Here is a 25795-nt window from a genome sequence, read left to right on the forward strand (position 1 = left end):
CACGCTAAAGATCGCTGCTCTAATTCGCCTTTTGCAGTAGATAAACAGCATCAAAGTTCTATGTGGGCCTTTCAAACAGCGCCTAAGCAGCTTCCTTATGCCACGATGCCAGGGATTATTTTTCTTTGTGTTTTATTTTCAAGCAAGCGTCATCGATGAAATAAACAACAAGATTTGTTTCGTTTAAACACATATGTATATTTTTCAATCTTTTGTATTGATGATTACACAAAATTTGACACAATTTAATGATAATTCACAATCACTTCACTCAATATTCATTCTTCAATTAACGAATCTAACTTGTGCAGCAGCAATGAGATTATTGCCGGCGTCCGTCTTTGACACTTTGACAAGAGCCACCTCCCAAATAGCCAGAATTGCTTAAGCAGCTCATTTTGGCACGCTAAAGATCGCTGCTCTAATTCGCCTTTTGCAGTAGATAAACAGCATCAAAGTTCTATGTGGGTCTTTCTAACAGCGCCTAAGCAGCTTCCTTATGCCACGATGCCAGGGATTATTTTTCTTTGTGTTTTATTTTCAAGCAAGCGTCATCGATGAAATAAACAACAAGATTTGTTTCGTTTAAACACATATATATATTTTTTAATCCTTTGTATTGATGAATTACACAAAATTTTACACAATTTACTGATAATTCACAATCACTTCACTCAATATTCATTCTTCAATTAACGAATCTAACTTGTGCAGCAGCAATGAGATTATTGCCGGGGTCCGTCTTTGACACTTTGACAAGAGCCACCTTGTACCGATGTCATGCATTAAAACGCTATAAAGTTCCACCAAGTTCAGTACCCTTTCTTAACAAGCCTTCAAGTTCCATCATGAACCCTACACATAGTGCTAATCAGCCGCAAAGTTCCAAAGAGTACCATGTGTCTGTTAAAAAGCTCCATAGTTCCGCAAAGTACCGTCTATCTCTTAATCAGCCACAAAGTACGACATCGGAACGATTTTTCGTTAAACAGCCCTAATTCAGCTATAAAGTACGAGCTGGCTATTTGGGCTTGTACCGATGTCATGCATTAAAAAGCTATAAAGTTCCACCAAGTTCAGTACCCTTTCTTAACAAGCCTTCAAGTTCCATCATGAACCCTACGCATAGTGCTAATCAGCCGCAAAGTTCCAAAGAGTACCATGTGCCTGTTAAAAAGCTCCATAGTTCCGTAAAGTACCGTCTATCTCTTAATCAGCCACAAAGTACGACATAGGAACGATTTTTCGTTAAACAGCCCTAAATCAGCTATAAAGTACGAGCTGGCTATTTGGGTTAACTCTGGCAAAGTCATCGTGGGCCGCATTATAAGCTCTTGAGGGCTGCATGCGGCCCGCGGGCCGTAGTTTGGAGACCCCTGCACTAAACGTCCAATAAATGGGCCCTAACCGGCTCAAACTCTCAACCTAAACTGAATGTAGAAAGACTTCGTTTAGCAGACGGCAAACGACCCATGCTTTCTAAAAATAGCAAAAAAGCTGGTGGCGCCATCTGTAAGTGAGATACCCAACCAGTGCAACTTTCTCGCTTAGACAGCTTTCTCATTCCCTCTTTATGGTTTTGCATTTAAGTTATGCATCGCTAGAACTAGAGCGGCGATACGATTGTTTGAATACTAAACTCCCATTTGTACATAAGCAAGTAATATTTGAGTAATGGTCGATGGTGTTGATACCCATGTATCTGACCACACGACCAATCCCATAGATTTTTGCTCGGAAAGTTAAAAGGCTATATAGGTCATAATTAGATGAAGCTTGTCGAAACACATTGCAAGAAATGGACAACAATATAATGATGAGTTGTAATACGCTATCTATTAAGCAAACCAATGAAGCTATGGAGCTTTCGTTTTTTTTTTCTATGGATATTTTATTTTCCGGTCGTTTAAGCTTAAATTATGGCGCTTGGGTTGTCACGCCATCTGATGGTAGGAGGTCAGTGGAGCTAAATTTTAATGGAGCCTAATCGATTTGGTTTTTGAAATTATGTTTTTTGATGTGATCAGTTTATTATGCAGAAAGAGACACCAATAAAACGATGAATGTAATAAGGCTTCTTTTAACCAAAACTCAAAAGCCCCGTAGCTTTACTTTTTTTAGTCGTTTAGCATTAATCAGTGTTGCGTGAGTTGTGTCGTATGATCCTTCAGATTTTTGAAATTTATCTCTTTTTACCATTTCGGTCGCTTGTTACATATTAATCGTTCTTTAATATTTTTTCAGTGATACACTTTGCTGAAAGTACTCCGGGAGATCTCTGTAAACCACAATCATCATACATTGACTAAATTCGTGCGTCAACCGTTTTTCCGTTGATTTTAAACGTGATTTGAAACTTGCGCGTTCTTGTCAAATCTTGTATAACGAGCTATCCTGGCCGAACCTTTGAATGAGCGAGACAACTGTCGTGCTGTTTGGGCTGTTGCTACGCACTAAACAGAGACAATCAGCGATGAGTAGGAACAAGAGAGAAAGAGAGAGAACGTAGGAGGTTCAGGAATGACAACTGTTAGCATCTCTCTTCGCTCGCATGATCTTTTGGTCTCCAGAAAGTTGAACCGAACGGACGTGCGTGCGTGTGTTGCGTGGCGTTGAATTTGAAACGTAAGTTGCTCTATTGTTTGTTGATTAACCGAAATTTGAATTTGTGGGCTGTACCGCAGAGTGAAGAGGGGATTGTGTGTGTAGTGTAACAACTACTTGCAGAGTAGGGCTTCCTGAAGCGTGCCAACGTTTGTGTGTGTGTGTGTGTGTCGGTGTGCTTTCTACCACCATTCTTCTTCCGCCAGTGATTTCAATCAGCGACGATGATCTTCTTCAGGTGAACGTGGGTCGAAACACATTTCTCCCCGCTGGAGCGTTGAACACGAATCAGTGCAATGGCCGTATGTACGTTGCGCGAAACGAAAATCAAATTGTGTTACTCTTGAGAGAAGGAAGCCTCATTCCTCATGCGTTCTATTGCCATGATGGTGGTGGTGGTGGTGGTTTTGTGATCATATCAACGGTGGTGTAGTAGTAGCCAGCGGGGTGGGTTTGCGGTGGCGTGCGACGAAGGCAGGTGGAAAAGAATTGCGAAAGAAGGTGAAGCGACACGACACGAAGCAGGCGTACAAAGCAACCGGTGATGGCGCGCGCTCCCGTGTGTGTGTGTGTGTGTGTGTGTGTGTGTGTGGTGTGCCTTCTATAGGTAAAAGCGCGTCGGTGCGGTTGATGGGGGAAGAAGAAGAATAGGCCAGGTAGAAAGATGGGAAACTAGTTTGTACGTTCGAAGGTGGTCGTGTGTGTGGTGGTGTGTTTAAAGCTCGTTTTCGTCGGTTCTTCTTTCTCTTCCGCTCCCTTGTGTACCTTGGATGCGACTTGGTGTTGGTGTGGTGGGCTTGCTCTCCCCCCCCTAGGGCTTGTGTGTACAACAAAGGTGTGCGGCGAGAGAGAGAGAGTGAGAGGGGAAGTAAGAAATCGACGCGTTAGTACCTGAGAACCGGTATTTTGGAGTGAAGAAGAAAAAGAAGAAAAAGGAAGCAAACAAGAAGGTGTAGAGGTAAGCGCTGCACAGCGCTTTCTTTGTGTGCGCTGTGTGTGAATGTGAGGAAAGAACGTGAGCTAAAAAAGCTGCCTCTGTGCTTTTTTTTAGAGTATGTGTATGTGTGTGTTTACGCGTGGCTCTGTGTTACCTGTGCTAGCAAATGCATAAGAGCATAAAATATGTTTGGTGTTGCTACGTTGAGCCCGTGGCGGTGGTGTTGCAAATAATCGTTAAACCCGCTGATAACTGCACAATGTTACTGTACTTGTGCTTGCGGAAGTGTGTTTGTCCAGTGCTCTTCCACTATCAGCTCGAACGATGCTCGTCGCGATCCATCATAACACATCGAAGCAAATCGAAGCATAATAATCATTTTGAGTGAGTGAGAGATTGCAGTACGAAGTGTTCCGTGTATCGATCATCACAAACCCGCCGAGGCTCTACAAAAGGTCGCCACGGTGTGTGTGTTGTGCTAGTGACGTAGATCACAAAACAAAAACGTATTGTTTCTCCCTAGACACAAGACGATGACTCATCCGCGCGTATGTCCAATCAGAATTCATCTCAATAACGTTACAGAGTGTGTAGTAGTAGGCGCTTCTCGTTCCTTCTCGTTACAACGTCGTTGCCCGGGCGCAACTGATCGTCTCCATCTTGGCATGCCGTTTTGTCCGAGGTCTTGTGTCTTTCGTGGTCAAAAAAAGATTAAATTCCATCCAACGACAAGGGGCCGTCATGAAGAAACAAAAAGTTGAGCGTTAAATTCGAGGTCAATTCCCTCGAATTAATCGACACACGCTGCGTTTCGTGTGCACGAAACTTGAAAGTTCGCTCTGTGTGTTGTGTTCCTATGTGTGCGTGTGTGTGTGTGTGTGTGTTTGTTTAAAATGATGTTTTGTTTATGTCGCTGCCATTGCTTCGCTTGTTTTGTGATGGCACTGTTGCGGCGGGCCTTCCAACAATTGCAATGATTCATGTTTGTGCTTGCGTGAGAGCGAAAGAAAAGTGTCTACGTGTGTGTTTGTTCTAACGTGTTTTTGATTTTTGTCTCATTTTTGCAGGATGTTCAGCTTAAAGTGAAGTGTGCTTAGCAACGGAAGCAGTGTTGTGGGTTACTCTTGGAACACGGGGAGAGTGGTGCAATGTGGAAGAGCAAAAGGCAGGAGTATTATTCACCCAGCGCTTAAGTGATCGGTTTTTGTGCTGGAAACACATATACACATACGTGCGAATATTGGCAGCTACTTGTTGGAGGTATGCTGACCATCTATGTGACCCCTTTTAGTGTGTGATTACAGCTACTACTGGGGCGTGCACGTGTGTGTCGCCCCTTTCCGGCCCTGTACGTGAGTGGAATAAGTGACATCTAAAGCACACACAGGCGCAAAGGCGCCAGCAGCAGCAACGACGACGGTTGGCCACGTTTACCAATAACGATCGCCATTAACACACCAGTGCTGTGAGACCGGAAGTGAACTAACTGCATACGATCAGGTTTTGTCGCGTTATCGCAGTGTGTAGGTGTGCTACTACAGTGTAGTTCGCGTATGGATCGTTCTTAAAGACAGGAACAGTGGAAGTCAACAAGCAAACAACACAACACAACACGACGACGACACCGTGTAAACTTCCTGTGACCAGACGGACGTCGGTCGTGATCGTGTGAAGCGGAAGATCTAGTGTGCACGTTCAGGCGAGCATAGAAAGGTAAGCTGGGAGCGCCCTTACCCCCTCAAATAGGGATAAGATGACTTCTCTCTCTCTTTCTCTCTCTCTTTCCTCTTTGTTGTCAACAAAACCATTTCTCTATGTGTGTGTGAGTGTTCCGGTGGTGGTACCGGAAAATGCTGGAAGCGACGGGAAGTCGAGCGACGATCCACTCGTTCTGCTTTGGTGTGCTCCATTTTCCATGGTGATGATTTTTGTCCCGTATAGTTGTGTAGAGAGGCCGGAAGTGTCGGGGCTAAAAGTAGATTTGAAGATGGCAAGAAGGTTAATCCTCATTTCGCTCGCCGCTGTGTCTGTTTGTCTAGCGAGATGTGTGTGTGTGTGTCGTTAACAATTTTTAAAGCGTGTCAAAAGCCATCCGGTTAGGCAGGGCGTCATTCGTGTTGAGTGACAGTGTGTTGTGTACATAATGTTATGGTACCTAAACCATGACAAACAAATACTTAGGTGGATGACCCAGTCCAATTAGAAGATCTTCTATGAGTTACGGTGGTCAAAGTGTTGGTAGAGTGCTGAATAAATAATGTCTAATTAAGATGGTTTCACCGAATAATGTTGAGTTCATTGTTGAAATGAAGTCATTGGAGGTTGAAAATTTATTCTATTATCCTCTGATTGTAACCACCTCCATGTCGTTGTCGTTTGTCTTCACATATAATCCAATCTAATAGCTATCGATCGTACTCATTTTTTGTAACGGTTTGTTTGAATTTGAATTTCTGTTTCGTTAAATTGGTTGATAAAGAAGCTTGATCGAAACGACATTCTACCTTGCTCGCTTTTTTTTGAACGCATAAGGCCTCGCTTATCAGCTGAACGTGCTTGTGTGTATGTGTGTGTGTGTGGCTTCCAACAACAACAAAAACATCGACAAAACAAAAGTAAATTTTAATGTTCAGTGCGAAATAAAACAGACTTCCTATGGCATGAGACTGGCCAGGTCACGATAGATTAAATGTCTTGACGTTAAGGTGTAGGAACGAAGCGATACGGTTCAACTGCCATTACGCAACAAAACAAAAAATGATGGACGACGTGTCTGTCTGCACTACTAAATCCGTGAAATATGAAGTAGAAAAGGAATGATGGATTAGTCGTTAATTAATTTCAAATATCGATTCTCTATCCTCATCAACTGATCAGTGAAAAAATAATCCCTAGATATCTGCATTTTTTTTTATCGTCATTCGTCATTGCAGAGGAAAATCACTTACCTAATTCAAATAATGAAATCCATCCTGGATTTTGCCATAAGGTGCTGTGCACTCATCCGCCAATGTGACTGGTGGTGCTGGGGTGAATATTCCTAGAAAACGCCAACAAAACTGATAAGATAACAAACAGTACAACCTTGCCGTAATGGTGGTTGCAGCGTAAGCGACTAACTGCAGGCATGTAACAAACATCGTTAAATGAGCTGTAATTTTAATTGAACTTATCTTTGCTGCAAAGTACTTTGACGAAATATGTTCTATCACTTAGAAGAATTTCACTGTACACTTTTTATTTTCTAACAAAATATTGATTTTCCTACAATTTAAACGCTTGCGCTTTCACTCGAACAATGATCTGAACACTACTGGTTCTTGTTAAAGAATGGTCTGACCAACTCCGACCCGTTTTCAAAGTTTTCAGTTCTTCTCGGCATTCGTACAGTGCCGTACGAACGATTATCTTATCAAATTTGATAAAACAATAAATTCGATTAGATTAAATTAAATTAACGTTCATTTGAATGGCGGCTTTGTTTCTAAACAATCCATGATAAGGTAATAATCCCAAGAAACAATTATATCGCGATATTGTTTCTTCTTTTGCTCTTTCTTAGAGGGAAACGACGTAGTCAAGATATTCAAGGAAGCAACCAAGCTTCTTTCGCTTCAAACAAATGCCGCACATACACACATATGGCACAGAACAGCGGGAGAACTCTGTTGCTGCTGTGTTTATAGTGCAATGTCTATGGAATCGATTTAACGATGTTTGTTGCACCAAGCGAAGTAAGAAGAGAAGGTCGATCGGCAGCGGTATTGTTGTGTTTTGTTGAAGCTGTAACTTGTTTATCTTCTGCACTTTAGCTTCTAACACTACTTTACTAAACGGAGCACCTAGGGGCCCCGCGGGAACGATGGTTGAAGTGTGTGTGTGTGGTTCGGGCTGGGTTAATTAGCCGTACCCAAGCGGGAGTTGTTCGCTCGTAAAAACTGTCGTAAACTTGTTTCATAATGTTTGGCACAAGTGGTTGCACTACGTGCAAACAGCATCCGGGTAATATTTTGCATCCTTGAGACAGAGAGAGAGAGAGAGGGAGAGAGTTTTATTTCATACAAAACAATTGAAAAAAAATCACCATTTACACCATCACCTATGTTTTTACCCATGACTATAAGAAACTTTAACAACAGTACGCTCCAGCAAGTTTATGTTTGAATATTAAAATTGTCGGCATTTTAATTGAGAGACTTGTTGTTTTATGGACATTCCCATAATGTCCTTGGTTTGAAGCAACACAAACTCCGGTTCGATCAATTGCAGTAGATCTTCAAATTGACCAACTGTTTAACATTTTCTTCACCTTATTTTGCAAAGCTTTACTTGATTAGGCACTCAACTCCGGTACAAGGAAGTGAGGATGCGCTAGCTTTGCTATTAGAAAACATTTATATTGTTCATATACCTAGTAGCATCTTCCGCGTGTTGATAAGAGATGGTCATTAAACCTTTTGTGTGGTTGTTGTCGGGAGTGTGTTGGCTGCGTTAATCAGCCTCATTATACATGTTTCATAATACATCGCTTACTCTTATCAGCAAAGATAGACAGAGAGAGATGCCTTGGGGACAAAACTCGTTCGCTTATGCACGCTTTAATGACTTATCATTTTTCCCTTTTTTTTAACATCTTTCAGATGCACGTTCGTCGATTGTCTCTGGTATCTTCTTGGCAGTTCGATTGACAGAGTTGTCGAGCACAACGAATCGGTGCGTGTAATCTGCCGATCAACAAACAAATAACACAAACCACACAACGACACGAAAGGAGTTGACGTCTACGGGGAGCCGTCGGTGAGCAGTCCCCCCACAAAGTACTCCCATGCCATGGTAAGCCGAGGCAGCACAATGCGTCAACCGATGGCGCTATTTACTTTACTCGCACTAGCGACGTACGGCCTCAGCTTGATGTCCACGGTAGCAAGTGTGGCAAGCAGTAGCAGAGGCAGCACATCACAGCAAGCGAACAGTGCCGCTGAGCTGCATCGATTAGGTGGTGTGAGTCAGCTGTATGACTACCGGCGGGAACTATTGTTGGCCGGTGGAGAGCGAAGGAAACGTAGTGCCTTCAGTACACTGTACGACACGGGCAATACACTCAGCGTGAACGAATATGGCGGTGGGCCGGTCAGCGGCGGTAACGTCGGTAGCGGCAACGGTGGCTCTTCCAGAGAGTCCTACGTTGGGCCGGAGCTTTTGCGTGACAATCGCAAACCCAGCTTCGTCGAGTGTGACAGCTACAAGCCGATGCTGAAGGAAGAGCAGCCCGTTGGTACGCCGGTACTGCGCGTGACGGCGTCCGATCCAGACCCGCGGCAAACGATCGAGTACAGCTTCGTGACAACGCCCGGCGAACGGGCACGCTTTCGGATCGATAAGAGCACGGGCGACATAACGACCGCTCACATCTTCGACCGAGATGAGCCGATCCGCGAGAAGGAGATCTACATCACGGTTCGTGCGACCGATAATGGACGTCCTCGGTTGGACGATGTGTGCACTTTCAAGGTGACGATTCTCGACATTAATGACAATCCACCCGTGTTCGATAAAGTACGCTACGAAGAGTCGGTGACGAAAGACATGAAGGCGAACCTGCGAGTTGCTACCATCTCGGCGACGGATATGGACGACGGTGATAACAGTATCATCAAGTACGAAATTGTGCAGCAGAACCCTGACAGTAGCTACTTCAAGATTAACGAGAACAACGGCCTCCTTACGCTTACGAAACCGGTCGATCGCAGCCCCGGGCAGTACTATTCCATCCGCGTGCGAGCGTACAATGTCGATCCACAGGGTGAAGCCGTGCAGGATGCAGAAGTGGATGTTAAGGTACGCGTCGTGGAATCCAACAAGCTGCCCCCATACTTCACCAAGGTGCAAGCGGCTGCACTGGTGTTGAACGAGACATTCAAAAACTACACCGAATCGTTGGCAGAGTTCGAGGCAGAGTCCAACATCCCCGAGAAACCGGAAGTAATCTTCGAACTGATCCAAGGACGTGCTGAGCAGACGAACTCGAAAAATACATTCCTGCTGGAGCAGATCAACAACACTGCTTCGATCAAGCTGGGAAAGACACTCGATTATGAAACTGTGACGGAGTACACGCTGACAGTGAGCGTCAAAAACTCGCACGATCTTGTGGCGGAAACTGTGCTGAAGATTAAGGTACTGGACGAGAACGACATCATTCCAGTGTTTACGGAAGTGACATCGGGTACGATACCGGAAGACGAGCCACCCGGCACTCCCGTGATGCAGGTACGAGCATACGATCTGGACGGCACACCGGCCAACAACATCGTCTCGTACAGGTTTGACGATGAGAACCAGCAACTGTTCCACATCGACAGTCGAACGGGAAACATCACGTCGCGGGTGGAGTTCGATCGAGAGGCAACCGATTCTTATCATTTGAAAATCATCGCAGAAGACAACTCTCCGTCGGCGCTGTACCGCAACGGCAAACCGAACAGTATCTCTCAGCTGTTTATCATCAAGATCTCGGACAAGAACGATCACCAGCCGAAGTTCGTGAAGGATCACTTCGTGGCGGAGAATGTGCCGGAGGATGCGAATATCAACACCGTGGTGATTGAAGTGACGGCTCTGGATCAAGACACGGCCTCGCTCATCACGTACAGCATCATCGAGGGCAATGTGGGTGATGCGTTCAAGATCGATGAAAACACCGGCCGTATCTCGGTAAACAGTCGCCTCGATTACGAGACAATCCGTGAGTACATGCTGATCGTGCAAGCGGACGATGGGATCTTCCAGGACAACGCAACAGTCTCGATCAAGATCGAAAACGTCAACGATAATCCACCGCGCTTCATCGATCTGCGCAATGTTACGATCCAGGAAGAGACCATTCCGCCCGGGTGTATTATGACCATCCAGGCGTATGATCCAGACATCGAGAATCGAGACGAGCCGCAGCACATTCGCTTTTCGTTTGTGAAGGAACAGGAAGATCTGCTCGAGATCGATGATACCGGTTGCCTTCGGTTAAGGAAGGCACTGGATCGTGATCCACCGCAAGGCTTCAAGAGCTGGCAGTTCATCATCACCGCGACGGATGAGGATGGTGCGGGCAAGAAAACGCCAGCGACTGTAAACATATTCTTGGAAGACATTAACGACAACGCACCACGGCTTTCGAATGCAATGCCAGTCGTCTGGGGTGAGAATCGTTCTCCTGGTTTGATCGTACGACTGACGGCAGAGGATGTGGACGAGGCGCAGAACGGTCCACCGTTCCATTTCAGTATTGATCCGAATGCTCCGTATGAGATTAAGGAACGGTTCCAAGTCCAAAACGACGAGCTGTACGCGTTGGTTGAGTTCGATCGAGAGGAGCAAAAGGAGTACCGAGTTCCAATTCGCATTAGCGATTCTGGCGAAGAACCCATGAGTGACGTCAGCATCCTGCAGCTGGTGATTGGAGATGACAACGACAACGAGATGAGACCAGGCGAAAGTCGCATCTTCGTGTACAACTACAAAGGAGAATCACCCAACACGGAAGTTGGACGCGTGTACGTGGACGATCCGGACGACTGGGATCTTCCAGATAAGACGTTCATGTGGGATGATGCTACCCGTCATCAGTCGGTGGACTTTTTCGACCTAAACAGGGACACTGGTATGATCACCATGCTTCAAGGTACACGTGGGGGAGATTATGAGCTGAACTTCCACGTGATTGAGCAGTCGAGTCATTTCCCGCGCCATAATGTCACAGCCAAAGTGACGGTAACGGTGAAAGAGATCCCGGAGGAAGCCGTTGATAAGAGTGGATCGATCCGTTTCCATAATGTAACTGCGGAAGAGTTCGTATCGCGCACACCTGGTCAGCTCACAACGCCCAAAGATCGACTGCAGGCGAGCATTGCAAACACGCTCAACGTTAGCCGAGAGAACGTGGATGTGTTCACCGTTTTGAAGCGCGACAATGTCAACGGAACCTTCCTGGACGTTCGGTTCTCGGCCCATGGCAGTCCTTATTACGCACCTGAACGTCTCAACGGAATGATGGGCTATCGGCTCCGTCAGTTGGAAGAGGACGTAGGCTTTTCGGTGCTGATGGTGGGCATTGACGAGTGTATCGAAGAGGGTCGCAACTGTGAGCTATCGTGCAAGAATACGCTCTACAAGTCGAACGTCCCTATTGCGGTATATACCAACACCAGCTCGTTTGTGGGTGTGAATGCCTTCGTACAGGCAGAGTGTGTGTGTGAGGCTCCATCGCCGTCGCTCACATGTCTGAATGGAGGTTTCTTGGTGAACGATCGCTGCTCCTGTCCCGAGGGCTTTGAAGGTCCTCACTGTGAGATGCTTGGCATCGGGTTCTATGGCAGTGGATATGCGCTTTATCCTCCGATCAGTCCTTGCAACATGACGCGAATAAGTGTAGAACTATCACCGCAGCAGGAAGATGGCTTGGTGATGTACATTGGTCCACTGAACTATAATCCTCGTCTGCCTGTGCAGGACTTCTTGGCGTTGGAGCTCGTGAAGGGACTCCCTGTGTTGCTGCTCGACTACGGCAGTGGTACCATTCGTATCGAACATCGGCATCGATTCCCCCAGGGCAAACCATTCACCGTAGAGATCGTGCTGCAACCGCAGACAATCGAGATGATCGTCGACAACTGCAAGCTGTCCACGTGCATGAGTCTGGATGCGCCAAAAGGACCAAATCGGTTCCTAAACGTAAACGCTCCACTGCAACTCGGAGGAGCTGCAGTCAACCTAGACTACCTCGGATCGCTGTTCAACTGGACGTACGTGCCACAGGACAAGGGTTTCAGTGGCTGCCTGCGCAATCTCACCATCAACGAGCGCACGTACGATCTCGGTCTGCCCAGCCTGGCAAAGAATGCCGATCCGGGTTGTCAACGCTCGGTTGCGGTCGCCGTGTCGTTTGGCATCGATTCCTACTTCCTCATTGCAATCATCGCGTGCATAGTGGTGCTGCTCATTTTGCTGCTCGCCGTCGTCGTCCACAAGAAGCACCAGGACGGCTGGCATGAGAAGGATATGGACGACATCCGGGAGACGATTATCAACTACGAGGAGGAGGGTGGCGGCGAACGGGACGCCGAGTACGATCTCACCGTGCTGCAAGGTCCGCCGATCTATCTAGACAAACCGTACGGCAGCGAGCTGCGACAGAAGGAGGCAAACACCGAGGTGCCTGATATTGGCGCGTTCCTCACCGACAAGAAGGACGCGTGCGACAAGGATGCGGACGCGTATCCGATCGACGATGTGCGGCATTACGCGTACGAGGGTGACGGCAACAGTACGGGCTCGCTGTCGAGCCTCGCTTCCTGCACGGACGAGGGTGATCTGAAGTTCAACTATCTATCGAACTTCGGTCCACGGTTCCGCAAGCTCGCCGACATGTATGGGGAAGAACCGTCCGACACCGACTCGAACGTGGACGATGAGGAAGGCTGGAGGATATGAGACGAACGCACGGGGCATGAAGAAGGTGTGTGATAAAAAAACGAACACAACTGTGTGCACAGTTTATGGGTGAGCGTGGAATGGAGTGAACGCGATAACGAAAGCATGCAAGCGTATGTATAACCGTTTTCCTAATCAAACCTAGCGATAGACGATCTTGTTTTCTCTCTTGTGATGATCTTCCGTTCGGTAGTACTGAACCACCGTATCTCAAAACATGCAAAACCGAAGAGGACAATCTGCTGTAGGACAAACACATAGGTATTCTAAACGTACACCTCGAAGCGCAAAAGTCACGTTAGATCGAGCGAGGGGACAGTGTGGGCTGGTTCAGCTCGGCCGGAATAGAATTTTGTCTGTTCTGGGACGTACGGATTTTAAGAAAACAGTAAACATCGATTCAGTTCCTACGGGCCGCAAACGTTTCTGCGGAAATTGCACGAGTCATCCTGCTGCCCTAAATCAGGTTAGTTGAAATAGTTATGAGCTTAACTCTTGTGTCAAAGATGTATAAGGTAGCAACATATTTATTCCTTCTCGGAGCATTGCACAGTAATATGAGCTTGAGCGTGCAAATACCACAATTTCTCTCGGCTTCTGTCATTTATGTTTCCTCATCTCGCCATTAGTGGGTGCACAAATCCGTATTACTGCTCCCCCGAGTGAGTCAAATGTCATGACTCCGTGAGTCAGCTCTATTTCCACGCAAACGTATCAAGTCCAAAAGCTTGCAACGCTTCTTGCGAACTCCCCACCCCTACTCCCTGCTACTGATGTGGTACGCGTGGGTGATTAATAGTGCAAACCTCAAACTGGAACATCCAGACCAACGCGAACAAAGAAGGTTCCTTTGCTTGCGGGATGTTTTTTGTTGTTGTTGTTGTTGTCCAACATAAGGGAGAATTTCCTTTGGACACCTCGCGTGTGCTCGCTCTCTCTCTCTCTCTCTCTCTCTCTCTTCTACGCTTTTCTTCATACTAATGTTATTGATTACCTTCCCCCCCCCCTTTACTGTCTTCGTAAAGGTTTCCCCAAGCAAAGACCTTAAGCCGGTTTTTGTGTGTTGTTACTGTTATTGCTTTTTGGAATCAAAAGGAAGGGCTCGCACGACGATGACTCATAATGTGCAATCGGCTCGTAGTAACGGTGCGATATCATCGCCATCGGCGCACCATCGCACATACACACACACACACTGTACAAGAGGTGCGATGATAGAGGTTTTTGCTGTTTTCTCACCTTATTTTAGACCCTTTAGTGTAGTATTAGCGGCGCGGCACTAATAGAGATGATTGTTCAGGACTATCTGCGAAGAATGAAATTCAACGACTAGGAACTATGGTTTAGAACTTCTCAAAAGCAAGGAACGGATGCTTCGAGTGGGAAATGGAGTAATAGTGTGGATTCTTCCGCTTTCCGTTCGTTCATTTTAGGTTTCGTTATCCAAATTATTTTTTGTATAAGATTATTTCTATTCCGTTACTAATTTTTAGCTTAAGAGATAGTATCGCTAATGGTTAGGAGGATTAAATCGACATTGTGGAGAAGGGGGATACGTGAACATTTACTGTAGTAGAGGGGGTATACAACATGCAACCGAATATAAGACTTTTACAGAACGAAAATCAAAAGAAGTAAACATTTTCCAATGTGCTATCGAGAGAAGAGGAGTGATGGTGTGTGAGTGCACATCATGCTTGTTGAAGAGCAGGTTATTCTAGCATTAAATAGAGAATATGCGGAGAAGCATTTAAGCATTTAAGGAGTTCTCACGGATCACGACAGCGGGAATGGAAGATAGTCGCTAAGGTTAGATAGTGCTTATAGGAGGTGAAGTGGGGGAAACAAAAGTGTGTTATTTTAATTAACAAGCGAACCAATCAATGGCAAACACACGAGATACACAGAGCATTGGGAATGAGAAGAGAAAAAACGTATTTACATCTGACCGAGCATAATGTGTGTACTTCGAGAGGCCACAATTTTAAAGCCAATTATTTGATACCGGAGCGAAGGAGAAGGAGAAGGTGGAGTACAGATCGAAATATGCCTTACAAATGTACCATAGCAAAACGGGAGGGAAAACGAATAATGTTGCCTTATTCAGCTGTGTGGCAGCTCCACTGCCGCGGTGCACCATTTTGCATTCAAAGTGTCCTCGCACAACGGTTGTGTTAGCACAGGGGGCGACAGGCAAGATCGAATCGAAGTCGTATATATTTTTTGTGTATTTATTAGCTAGATGAATCATATAACACGGCAGCAGCTCTTAAATAACGTGATAAACCGAAGGAGCAAAGATTGCGAACAAATAGGGAAAGTTGTAGGTTGTATAGAAGGAAAAAAATAACTGAAAAAGGAAAGATCACATGCGTGATGAGATATGAGATGTTGATCTCGTCCCCGAAGCGAACAAACAGTCCCGGAAAGTAGAGGAGTGTGTTCTTCCGTGCTTTTAGTTTACGTATGTGTACAGTCAACGATTTTAATTTTGTTCTTTGCTGCTAGGAAGAAACGTACTGTTTCAAAAACATACAAAAAAGAAAAGGAGAAGGACACATTATTACGATTAAGAATATTTTGCTAGCAACAAACCCCTCACATTCGAACCCCACATAAGACACAGAGAGAAAGGGTAGTACGCGTTGTATAGCATCGATTTTAATTGCGTAAAAAAGACATTGTAAAAGAAGCGCAACGCAATGACGATTGTGGCAATGTGGTGATTTGTTTGTTGCATCTCCTCCCGTCGATAATTTAATACAAAACCTCTCAACAAACGGTTAGACTGCCTAAAAAAACAAGTAAATATCTTAGCTAACATTCCATACATTATTAACTCGTTTTTGTTCGCATTCACTTATGCGCCATCCCTACTCTCTACCATTCAGTATCGAAACGAATGCGCCCGTTTTTGTTGGGCTGTGGTTCGTGCGAAATTTAGCCAGAAGTTTAGAATCTCTTACACATATAGACACTTCGTTTTCGTACCATATATCTCTTCTTCTCTCTGTCTGCCGGGAATGTTTAGTTTTAAAGTCCCCCCCCCCTTTATTCTTTGGAACAAATCTCACTACAGCACACTCCAAAAGGGGATGAAGCTAGTTGTGTTTTAATGTTGCTTCTTGCCCGTTGTTAGGTAGTAATGTAACGAGCAGGAAGGAAACGAGTTGATTTTACAATAGCCAACCCATCATCGGCAGTCTACCATCGCTTTCCCATCGTGTAAGCTAGGATTCGATCCGTGTACGACAGATTGTGCATTCTCCAATAAATCGCACTATGTTTGGTTCCTCGGGAACCACGACATCAATGGAGGGAGATTTTATTTGAGCAATAATTGTTTGGTGTACTTTATTTCTGTTTTTTGTTTAGGCTGACAAACATTGAGAAAATTGCGCTACATTTCAGGCTAACCAACATCCAACTGTAATGACTGTACTGTATTGATATACAAATTCGTTTTACATGATAATTTCCCAATGTGATCAGCTGCACCATCTCTTCATCTCGCAATGCATCAAATGTTCTTCAGAGAATCAAAGGAAAATAAGAACTTGGAGATGAAGACAGTGAAAGGGAAATCAAATGGCACTAGAGTCTTGTTTTGGTATTCTTGATTGAATTCTCATATCACGTTCTCTTTACAACAAGACCTAGCATTTACGCTAAATCATAGACCTATTGTACTGCTGCTCCTTTTTGTAGGATATTTCTCGCTCCCCGAAAGAACCTACAATGCATTGCTGATTGGCTCTTTCTCAACGTGCCCTATTCCTAAGGATTTTATTAAATAAAAAATACCCTACAAAAAAGCTGAACGGTTGATGGACGGGTGAAAGAAACTGAAATTGATCTACTTCTTGAGCCCAGCAAGCAGCAAGAATGAACTCTGCCGGTAACTGAGACCTGACGAGAAGCAGCTTGTGATGACGCTTTCAAGTGTACTTGAAAGGGACGGAAACCCCGATCGACGACTAATGGTGTGCTGTGCCCGTGATTTGGGTATCGCTCACCGAGAGTACTCCAGCATCTTTCACCGTTGCAACGATCAACAACACCGAAAAATCAGTTACAACCCGTCTTCTTTCATCGCTCTCCTGGCAGGAGCGTGGAATGACGCAAATGAAATTTCCAACCGAAGCGTTTTAATATTTTTCTAGATTTTCCGACTTTTCAGATTCCAGATCTTGCCCCCTTTGCTTTGGCCGGCCGGCTGTGTTGCATCGCTCCAACATAACGGGTAAAAAACATGCGTTGCGGCCACTTCATCACGCATCTTCAAATGTTTAGTGTGATCTTCTTCGCGCGCGCTCTCTCTCTCTCTCCATTTGGCCTGTTGCGCAGTAACTGAAGCAGGCAGAGCTGGCTTGGAGAACAGCCTAAAATCAACGCGTCGATAAGCGAATGCCCGGGAAGACATCAAGCAGGCTTTGAGCAGTGCAACAGTGGATGGCCGTACTAGGACAACCAAAGGCTAATACGAAGAGACACCGTTAATTCGTGACTGTCGCGATGTTGGTGCATATGGTTAAAAACAATTCAATCCATTTATGCTGGCGCGTTCAGTGTTGGAGTGTGTGAGTGTGTTTGTGTGGGTCCCGAAGATGAACCCCGCTTAAGGTTCAAGACGGCAAGCACCCGTCGTAGATGCTGGTAGACTGGTATACGAATGTGAGTAGATTTGTTTTTCAAGAAGGCCCAGTTGGAAAACCGTGCAACAGTGTGTGTGTGTGTGTGTGTGTGTGTGTGTGTGTGTGTGTGTGTGTTTGTGTTTGGTTTGCGGTGCGGAGGGTGTAAATGGTTACTCCATGGCGCCATGACCTGCACAGTTCGTGAGTCATTTGTCAACGGTGTCATCGTGATCATCATTTTCCATCATCCGCATCATGGCACCGCCTCGAAGATGTCTCTGTAAAGGTACGTGGCCCTTGCAAACACTATTTATATACATCTGACAAATCATCGCCATCAGCACACTACGTTACAAGAAGGTCTCGAAAGGTTAGACGAAGTGAAGGGTCGTTTACTGGTTCTTCAATAGATCGGGATCATCATGCCAAGCCAACAACCGATAAATGATTTCCCACATCTTTCCAAAATGTGGTAGAAATCGAGTATCTTTGTCGTAGATTCACCACCATTTTAAGATTTGCATTCATTCGTACTTCTACTTACACTATATTCATACCGAACGCCGTCAGACGAATGGTTTGCTCTGGACGGTCTGTTAGATTTCACCAACACAACAACCCAGCGCCGACCGCGGAGAAACACATTTGCGCATAGTACACGAAGCGTTTTTGCGGCCCTGTTCAGCCCATGCCCGCGCCGCCCCATTTGTTGGTGTCTCTATGCTTTAGTTCGCTGCTACTGCCATGTCCGGCTATTATGCTACGAGCTTTCCAGGTCACTGCAACACAACAACCACCATAGTCTATGACCTCATTCTTCTGGACCGTACGTGCGTTCGTGTGCTGCCCACGGGTTGGGAGAAAAACAGTGGTGCCCGCGCACACAGTTAGCTGGAAGTTGGTCGATGTATTTCGCCAACGGGCGAATATTGCCGCTTTTAGAGCAGCAGCATTCGTCAATTGGACTTATTGGTTGGCCTGTAGTGGAATAGTCATTCCTATTTATGCCGGCATCGGTTTAATCGGGATTCGAAAACACACAAAAACAAACAAACCAAACATATTGCGAATCAAGAGTACAACAATTTGTCATCAATCTTCCCCGCGGATGTCTGAACTATTATCTTGAATAAATAATTATTCACTTTTGACCAATCTACACTCTTGATCAAATTATCAGAAGTCAAATAAAATGAAAACGAAAATGCTCATCGAGTTTTGATATGAGCAATAATTGTAGTTGTTGAAACGTTCTCTAGCAAACCAGACATTCCAAGGTATATTCACAAGACGAGCGTTAAAATTTTAAACGTAAGTTACGGTTGAAATCAAATTTAAATGTTGGAAAAGTTTTTATACCGTTGCAATGCGTTATTTGATACAACGAACGGTATTTGTGACGTGCATTTGTAGGTTGTGCAAGTAAATGTATTGAAATGTTCTTTATTTTTAGGCAGCCACTAACAACATGAAAGCTGTGTTAGTGTAGGTGATGTGAATGCCAAAATTGGAAGGCTTTGGCGATTATATTATGCTATTAACAAGATCTAATTTGTTGTTGGCTGATGAAGAGAATATGTGATGTGAATATACTGAAGTTTAAAAATTTCCCCGTTGTTTTGATCAATGTACCAGAACCATGCTTTGGTTTGTTGCACAATTCACGCTAATTATTTTAGATTGGTGTAGTGGTAACAATCTCCATATGGAAGATGTAATAGAAAAAATAGCTGTACCAAAGCAAGCAAGCAACCTTGTCGATCTGCATCAATCGACCAGTTACAAAAATCATTTCCATAACTTCCACGAGACAACAGTTAAAGCTGACAGAAAACGATTGAAAAGATTTTCTTGCAGTGGACAATGCAAAAGCATTGTTAGCGAAATTGAAACAGAAAGCGTGTCAAGTGATACATATGACGGCGTTAGGCATCTTGGTGATAATTGTAATCCGTGCTTCCTCGAATGTGATAGCTACAAGCCGATGTTAAGGGAGGAACAGCCTTTTGGTACGCCGGTACTACGTGTGATTGCAATTGATCTAAACCCCCGGCAAACGATCGAGTACAGCCTCGTCACAACGCCCGGTGAACAGGCACGCTTCCGGATCGATAAGAGCACGGGCGACATCACGACCGCTCACATCTTCGACCGAGATGAGCCGATCCGCGAGAAGGAGATCTACATCACGGTTCGTGCGACCGATAATGGACGTCCTCGGTTGGACGATGTGTGCACTTTCAAGGTGACGATTCTCGACATCAATGACAATCCGCCCGTGTTCGATAAAGTACGCTACGAAGAGTCGGTGACGAAAGACATGAAGGCGAATCTGCGAGTGGCTATCATCTCGGCGACGGATATGGACGACGGTGATAACAGTATCATCAAGTACGAAATCGTGCAGCAGAACCCAGACAGTAGCTACTTCAAGATTAACGAGAATAACGGCCTCCTTACGCTTACGAAACCGGTCGATCGTAGCCCCGGGCAGTACTATTCCATCCGCGTGCGAGCGTACAATGTCGATCCACAGGGTGAAGCCATGCAGGATGCGGAGGTGGATGTTAAGGTACGCGTCGTGGAGTCCAACAAGCTGCCCCCATATTTCACCAAGGTGCAAGCGGCTGCACTGGTGTTGAACGAGACATTCAAAAACTACACCGAATCGTTGGCAGAGTTCGAGGCAGAGTCCAACATTCCCGAGAAGCCGGAAGTAATCTTCGAACTGATCCAAGGTCGTGCTGAGCAGACGAACTCGAAAAATACATTCCTGCTGGAGCAGATCAACAACACTGCTTCGATCAAGCTTGGAAAGACACTCGATTATGAGACTGTGACGGAGTACACGCTGACAGTGAGCGTCAAAAACTCGTACAATAATCTGGTGGAAACCGTGCTGAAGATTAAGGTACTGGACGAGAACGACATCATTCCAGTGTTTACGGAAGTGACATCCGGTACGATACCCGAAAATGAGCCCCCTGGCACTCCCGTGATGCAGGTACGAGCATACGATCTGGACGGCACACCGGCCAACAACATCGTGTCATATCGAATCGAAGACGAAAACCAGCAACTGTTCCACATTGACAGTCGAACGGGAAGTATCACGTCGCGGGTGGAGTTCGATCGAGAAGCAATCGATTCTTATCATTTGAAAATCATCGCAGAAGACAACTCTCCGTCGGCGCTGTATAGCAACGGCAAACCAAATAGTTGTTCTCAGCTGTTCACCATTAAAATATCGGACAAAAACGATCATAAACCGAGGTTCGTGAAAGGTCTCCTGGCCACAGAGGACGTATCAGAGGACTCGGACATCAATATGACTCTGATTGAAGTGAAGGCGCTGGATCAAGACACGGCCTCTCTCATAACGTATAGCATCATCGAGGGGAATGTGGGTGATGCATTCAAGATCGATGAACATACTGGTCGTATCTCGATCAACAACTGGCTGGATTACGAGACTATTCGTGAGTACAAGCTGATCGTTCAGGCTGATGATGGGATCTTCCAGGACAGCACGACAGTATACATCAAAATCAAAAATGTTAACGATAACCCACCACGCTTCACAGGTATTCGTAATGTAACGATACAAGAAGAAACGATACCATCCGGGTGTATAATGACCGTTCAGGCGTATGATCCGGACATCGAGAATCGAACCGATCCGCAGCTCATTCGATTCTTTTACGTTGTAGAATACGATGATGTTATAGAGATCGACGATGGTGGATGCTTACGGCTCAAGAGAGTGCTCGATCGTGATCCTCCGCTAGGCTTCAACCGCTGGCAGTTTATCATCACCGCGACGGATGAAGATGGTGCGGGCAAAACAACGCCATCCACTGTGATCATATCTTTGGAAGATATCAACGACAATGCACCTCGGCTATCGAATGCAATGCCTGTCGTTTGGGGCGAAAACAGGCCGCCAGGTTTAATTGTAAGACTGACGGCAGAGGACGTGGACGAGGCGCAGAACGGTCCACCGTTCCATTTCAGTATTGATCCTAATGCGCGTTATGAGATCAAGAAACGTTTCAAAGTTCAAGGCGAGGAACTGCACGCGTTGGTTGAGTTCGATCGAGAGGAGCAAAAGGAGTACCAAATTCCCATCCTCATTAGAGACTCTGGCGAAGAACCTATGAGCGCTGTCAGCATGCTACATCTGGTAATCGGTGACGACAACGACAACGAGATGAGGCCAGGTAAAAGTCGCATCTTCGTGTACAACTACAAAGGAGAATCATCCAACACGGAAGTTGGACGCGTGTACGTGGACGATCCGGACGACTGGGATCTTCCAGATAAGACGTTCATGTGGGATGATGCTACCCGTCATCAGTCGGTGGACTTTTTCGACCTAAACAGGGACACTGGTATGATCACCATGCTTCAAGGTACACGTGGGGGAGATTATGAGCTGAACTTCCACGTGATTGAGCAGTCGAGTCATTTCCCGCGCCATAATGTCACAGCCAAAGTGACGGTAACGGTGAAAGAGATCCCGGAGGAAGCAGTGGATAAGAGTGGATCGATCCGATTCCATAATGTAACTGCGGAAGAGTTCGTATCGCGCACACCTGGTCAGCTCACAACGCCCAAAGATCGGCTGCAGGCGAGTATTGCAAACACGCTCAACGTTAGCCGAGAGAACGTGGATGTGTTCACCGTTTTGAAGCGCGACAATGTCAACGGAACCTTTCTGGACGTTCGGTTCTCGGCCCATGGTAGTCCTTATTACGCACCTGAACGTCTCAACGGAATGATGGGCTATCGGCTCCGTCAGTTGGAAGAGGACGTAGGCCTTTCGGTGCTTATGGTGGGCATTGACGAGTGTATCGAAGAAGGTCGCAACTGTGAGCTATCGTGCAAGAATACGCTCTACAAGTCGAACGTCCCTATTGCGGTATACACCAACACCAGCTCGTTTGTGGGTGTGAATGCCTTCGTACAGGCAGAGTGTGTGTGTGAGGCTCCATCGCCGTCGCTCACATGTCTGAATGGAGGTTTCTTGGTGAACGATCGCTGTTCCTGTCCCGAGGGCTTTGAAGGTCCTCACTGTGAGATGCTTGGCATCGGGTTCTATGGCAGTGGATATGCGCTTTATCCTCCGATTAGTCCTTGCAACATGACGCGAATAAGTGTAGAACTATCACCGCAGCAGGAAGATGGCTTGGTGATGTACATTGGTCCACTCAACTATAATCCTCGTCTGCCTGTGCAGGACTTCTTGGCGTTGGAGCTAGTGAAGGGACTCCCTGTGTTGCTGCTCGACTACGGCAGTGGTACCATTCGTATCGAACATCGGCATCGATTCCCCCAGGGCAAACCTTTCACCGTAGAGATCGTGCTTCAACCGCAGGCAATCGAAATGATTGTCGACAACTGCAAACTGTCCACGTGCACGAGTCATCAGTCAGATGCGCCAAAGGGACCGAATCGGTTCCTAAACGTGAACGCTCCACTGCAACTCGGAGGAGCTGCGGTTAATCTAGACTACCTCGGATCGCTGTTCAACTGGACGTACGTGCCACAGAACAATGGTTTCAGTGGCTGCCTGCGCAATCTCACCATCAACGAGCGCACGTACGATCTCACAGCGCCAATCGTAGCAAAATATAGTTCAAGAACTGCTGCCATGACATTTGGTAATTACTATATACTTCTGATAGTGCTAATCCTGATGAGTACGTTACTTTTTCTAATAACACTACACTTTCACAAGAAGTACAAGAAACAGAAAAAGGTGGAGAACACTTACCACACGTATGCCACGATTGATGAAAACAAACCTAGTGAGCATTACTCATCATTGGAACTGTTACAGTTGCCTCATATCTACCAGGACGTTGTGTACACTGTGGAAACGTTACAAATTGAATCTTCCACCGATAACAACAGACTTGCGTTGAACAAACACATTTACGAGACAATCGATGAAGAAGATGAAAGTGATAGCGCGTCATATCATCCTTCGCGCGTTCATCGGCAATTCTCGACCAGTCTTCCGCTGATTACTTCGCAAGGAAACCTGCAACAGGATGCAAAGAAGCTAAATCATTACAGCAATGTACCTTTGTCTGTGGATGATTTGCGATGTGCTGGTGACGGTAGGAGCATCAGTTCTGTATCAAGTAGCTCGGAAAGTCTCACTTCGAAACGTTCGATATTAAACAACAACTCTACTATTTGTAATGCTGCATATTTCGAAGGATGGATATAAGATGGATAGTGTTTATTGTACTTAAGTAATAAATGTGCTAATTGCTGTACTGATTTGGATGTATATTAAATAGTTCGCAATGCAATGTTAGCATTAGTTCTCAATACTGGCCACACTCGGACGTGTAAACTCCCTGTTTTTAGCTTCAACTATTGCTCGATTGATGACACAATGTAAACATCACAGGAAATGACCAATAATACATAGGAAATGAGTAAGATAGCCAATACCATTCTGCATTTGGAGAAGTGTTTCATGGAAAATTGAAAGCCCTTGATAAGTAGTTGTTCCGTTTGGTGAGACTTTCTAAAAAAAAAGCGGATTTATACACGACGTGGCTGTTGTGCGCAGTGAACACATTTACCATTGCGGATAAACACGTTTCATTGCAGTACTCTGTTGACAGTGACTCACTAAGGCAAATTCTCTTTTCGCTAGCCACGATGCGATGATAAACAAGCTGACACGAAAACTTCCGCCACAAAACAGCCGTCCGGTGCAGGAAAGAATTAACTACACAATTGAAAGCATAACATCGGGGCGAAAGTTTTGAGCTTGCCATCCACTTGAGGCCGTTTTACCGTTCAGTGAAACGGCTTGACTCATGGAGTGTAGAACGAACGCAAGCAAATCTTGAGAACAAGATCGCACTTTAGCAAGAGATATTCACAAGCATTCCGGTAACGAAAACGAATGCCTTACGATTGCTGACTTGGGGTTTGGGTTTGTTTGAATCTCGCTCTACGGCGTGATTAGCTTGTAAGCGTTTGAAATGTATCGGTGTCAATAGATCCATGTTCAAGAACATCGAAACATTAACCAGATGCGCAGCAAAAGACTGGCCAAGAATCGAATGAAACAGACGAGAAGCGTTCGAAGCGTAGGTACTTGAGCTTTGGTTTTAACAAACGGGGAATTGTTTGGATTCAGTTTGCAACCGAATAAAAGAATGTGTAGAGAGGAAACTTTTTCTGATAAAATATGCAAAGAAATTCTTTTTGTAGTCTGATTTTGCATGATGTATGCTTTGTTTTGGACACTGTTTGTTATTGTTAAGGCCGGGCTACATTGATCGTACTCTCTGGTGTAATTTTGATTTTCACTAGCGCATCTGGCGGCGGCTGACCGAAGCATTTTTCCAAACAATTTGGAGCCGCTTCAGAAAATATGTTATTTTTCCATGTTTTTTACTAAAAACGGAGGAGAAAAGTTTTGTAAAACGTAGATACACATGTTTTGCACGCATTTCATCCATTTTTGCAATGGAAAACGATGTAAAAACTACTTAATTTTGAGATCCGGCATGACCATTCCCTGGATGACCAAAAATAGCTTCCACCAGCCGCCGCCAGATGCGCTAGTGAAAATCAAAATTACACCACGGAGTACGATCAATGTAGCCCGGCCTTTACAGCACAAACGATAACTCAGCTTAGTGTCAACAGAAATTGAAACAATATTGCATTTCAAATCCCCTGCACTCAAGTAGGTTCAAAAATTTGAAACAAACCCGGCACATGTACACCAAACTGGACAACTCCAAACCAAGCCAAACGAGATGATGAATGTCAACACGACCGACCAGGCGAAAAGGGTGGTTCCAATATCGTATGACAGAGTCGTGCTTGAACTTAACCATCATGAACGCTCAATCGCGTAACCGCTGTTTGTTCGCTGCAGAACAAATCGTACACACTGTACCGTCACGGGTACGGGTGTTGGGTTTCCGCTACAAAACCACAGCCTCCGGAGGGAACTATTGGTCCGTAATTATTTGTTTGTGTTTGCTTGGATTGAGCACCAATCGTAGCTGCCAGTTATGACCAGCTTGAACGTTTGTAAAAACAGTCGGGCTCAATTTCATACGTTTCATGGCTGTTGATCGTGTTTATTTAC

General features: G+C 45.4%; 1 protein-coding gene and 1 long non-coding RNA gene across 2 annotated transcripts; one reads left to right on the forward strand and one right to left on the reverse strand.

Moving 5' to 3' along the window:
* Positions 1 to 2557: 2557 nt before the first annotated feature.
* On the reverse strand, positions 2558 to 24948 carry LOC133395083 (uncharacterized). Its single transcript, XR_009767193.1, has 3 exons — positions 23438 to 24948; positions 6490 to 7558; positions 2558 to 5510 (listed from the first exon to the last, which is right to left on the reverse strand). It is a non-coding gene; the product is annotated as an uncharacterized LOC133395083 (long non-coding RNA).
* Positions 5112 to 16367, forward strand: LOC1269924 (DE-cadherin). The gene is made up of 2 exons (XM_061663675.1): positions 5112 to 5254; positions 8182 to 16367. The coding sequence occupies exon 2, from the start codon at positions 8372 to 8374 to the stop codon at positions 13025 to 13027; it is 4656 nt and encodes a 1551-aa protein (XP_061519659.1). The 5' UTR covers positions 5112 to 5254; positions 8182 to 8371; the 3' UTR covers positions 13028 to 16367.
* Positions 24949 to 25795: the final 847 nt, after the last annotated feature.

Source organism: Anopheles gambiae, chromosome 2, assembly GCF_943734735.2.
Source record: "Anopheles gambiae chromosome 2, idAnoGambNW_F1_1, whole genome shotgun sequence".
Classification (NCBI taxonomy): domain Eukaryota; kingdom Metazoa; phylum Arthropoda; class Insecta; order Diptera; family Culicidae; genus Anopheles; species Anopheles gambiae.

Coding starts and splice junctions, on each gene's coding strand:
- LOC1269924 (XM_061663675.1), top strand. CDS start 8,372: ATGGTAAGCCGAGGCAGCACAATGCGTCAACCGATGGCGCTATTTACT.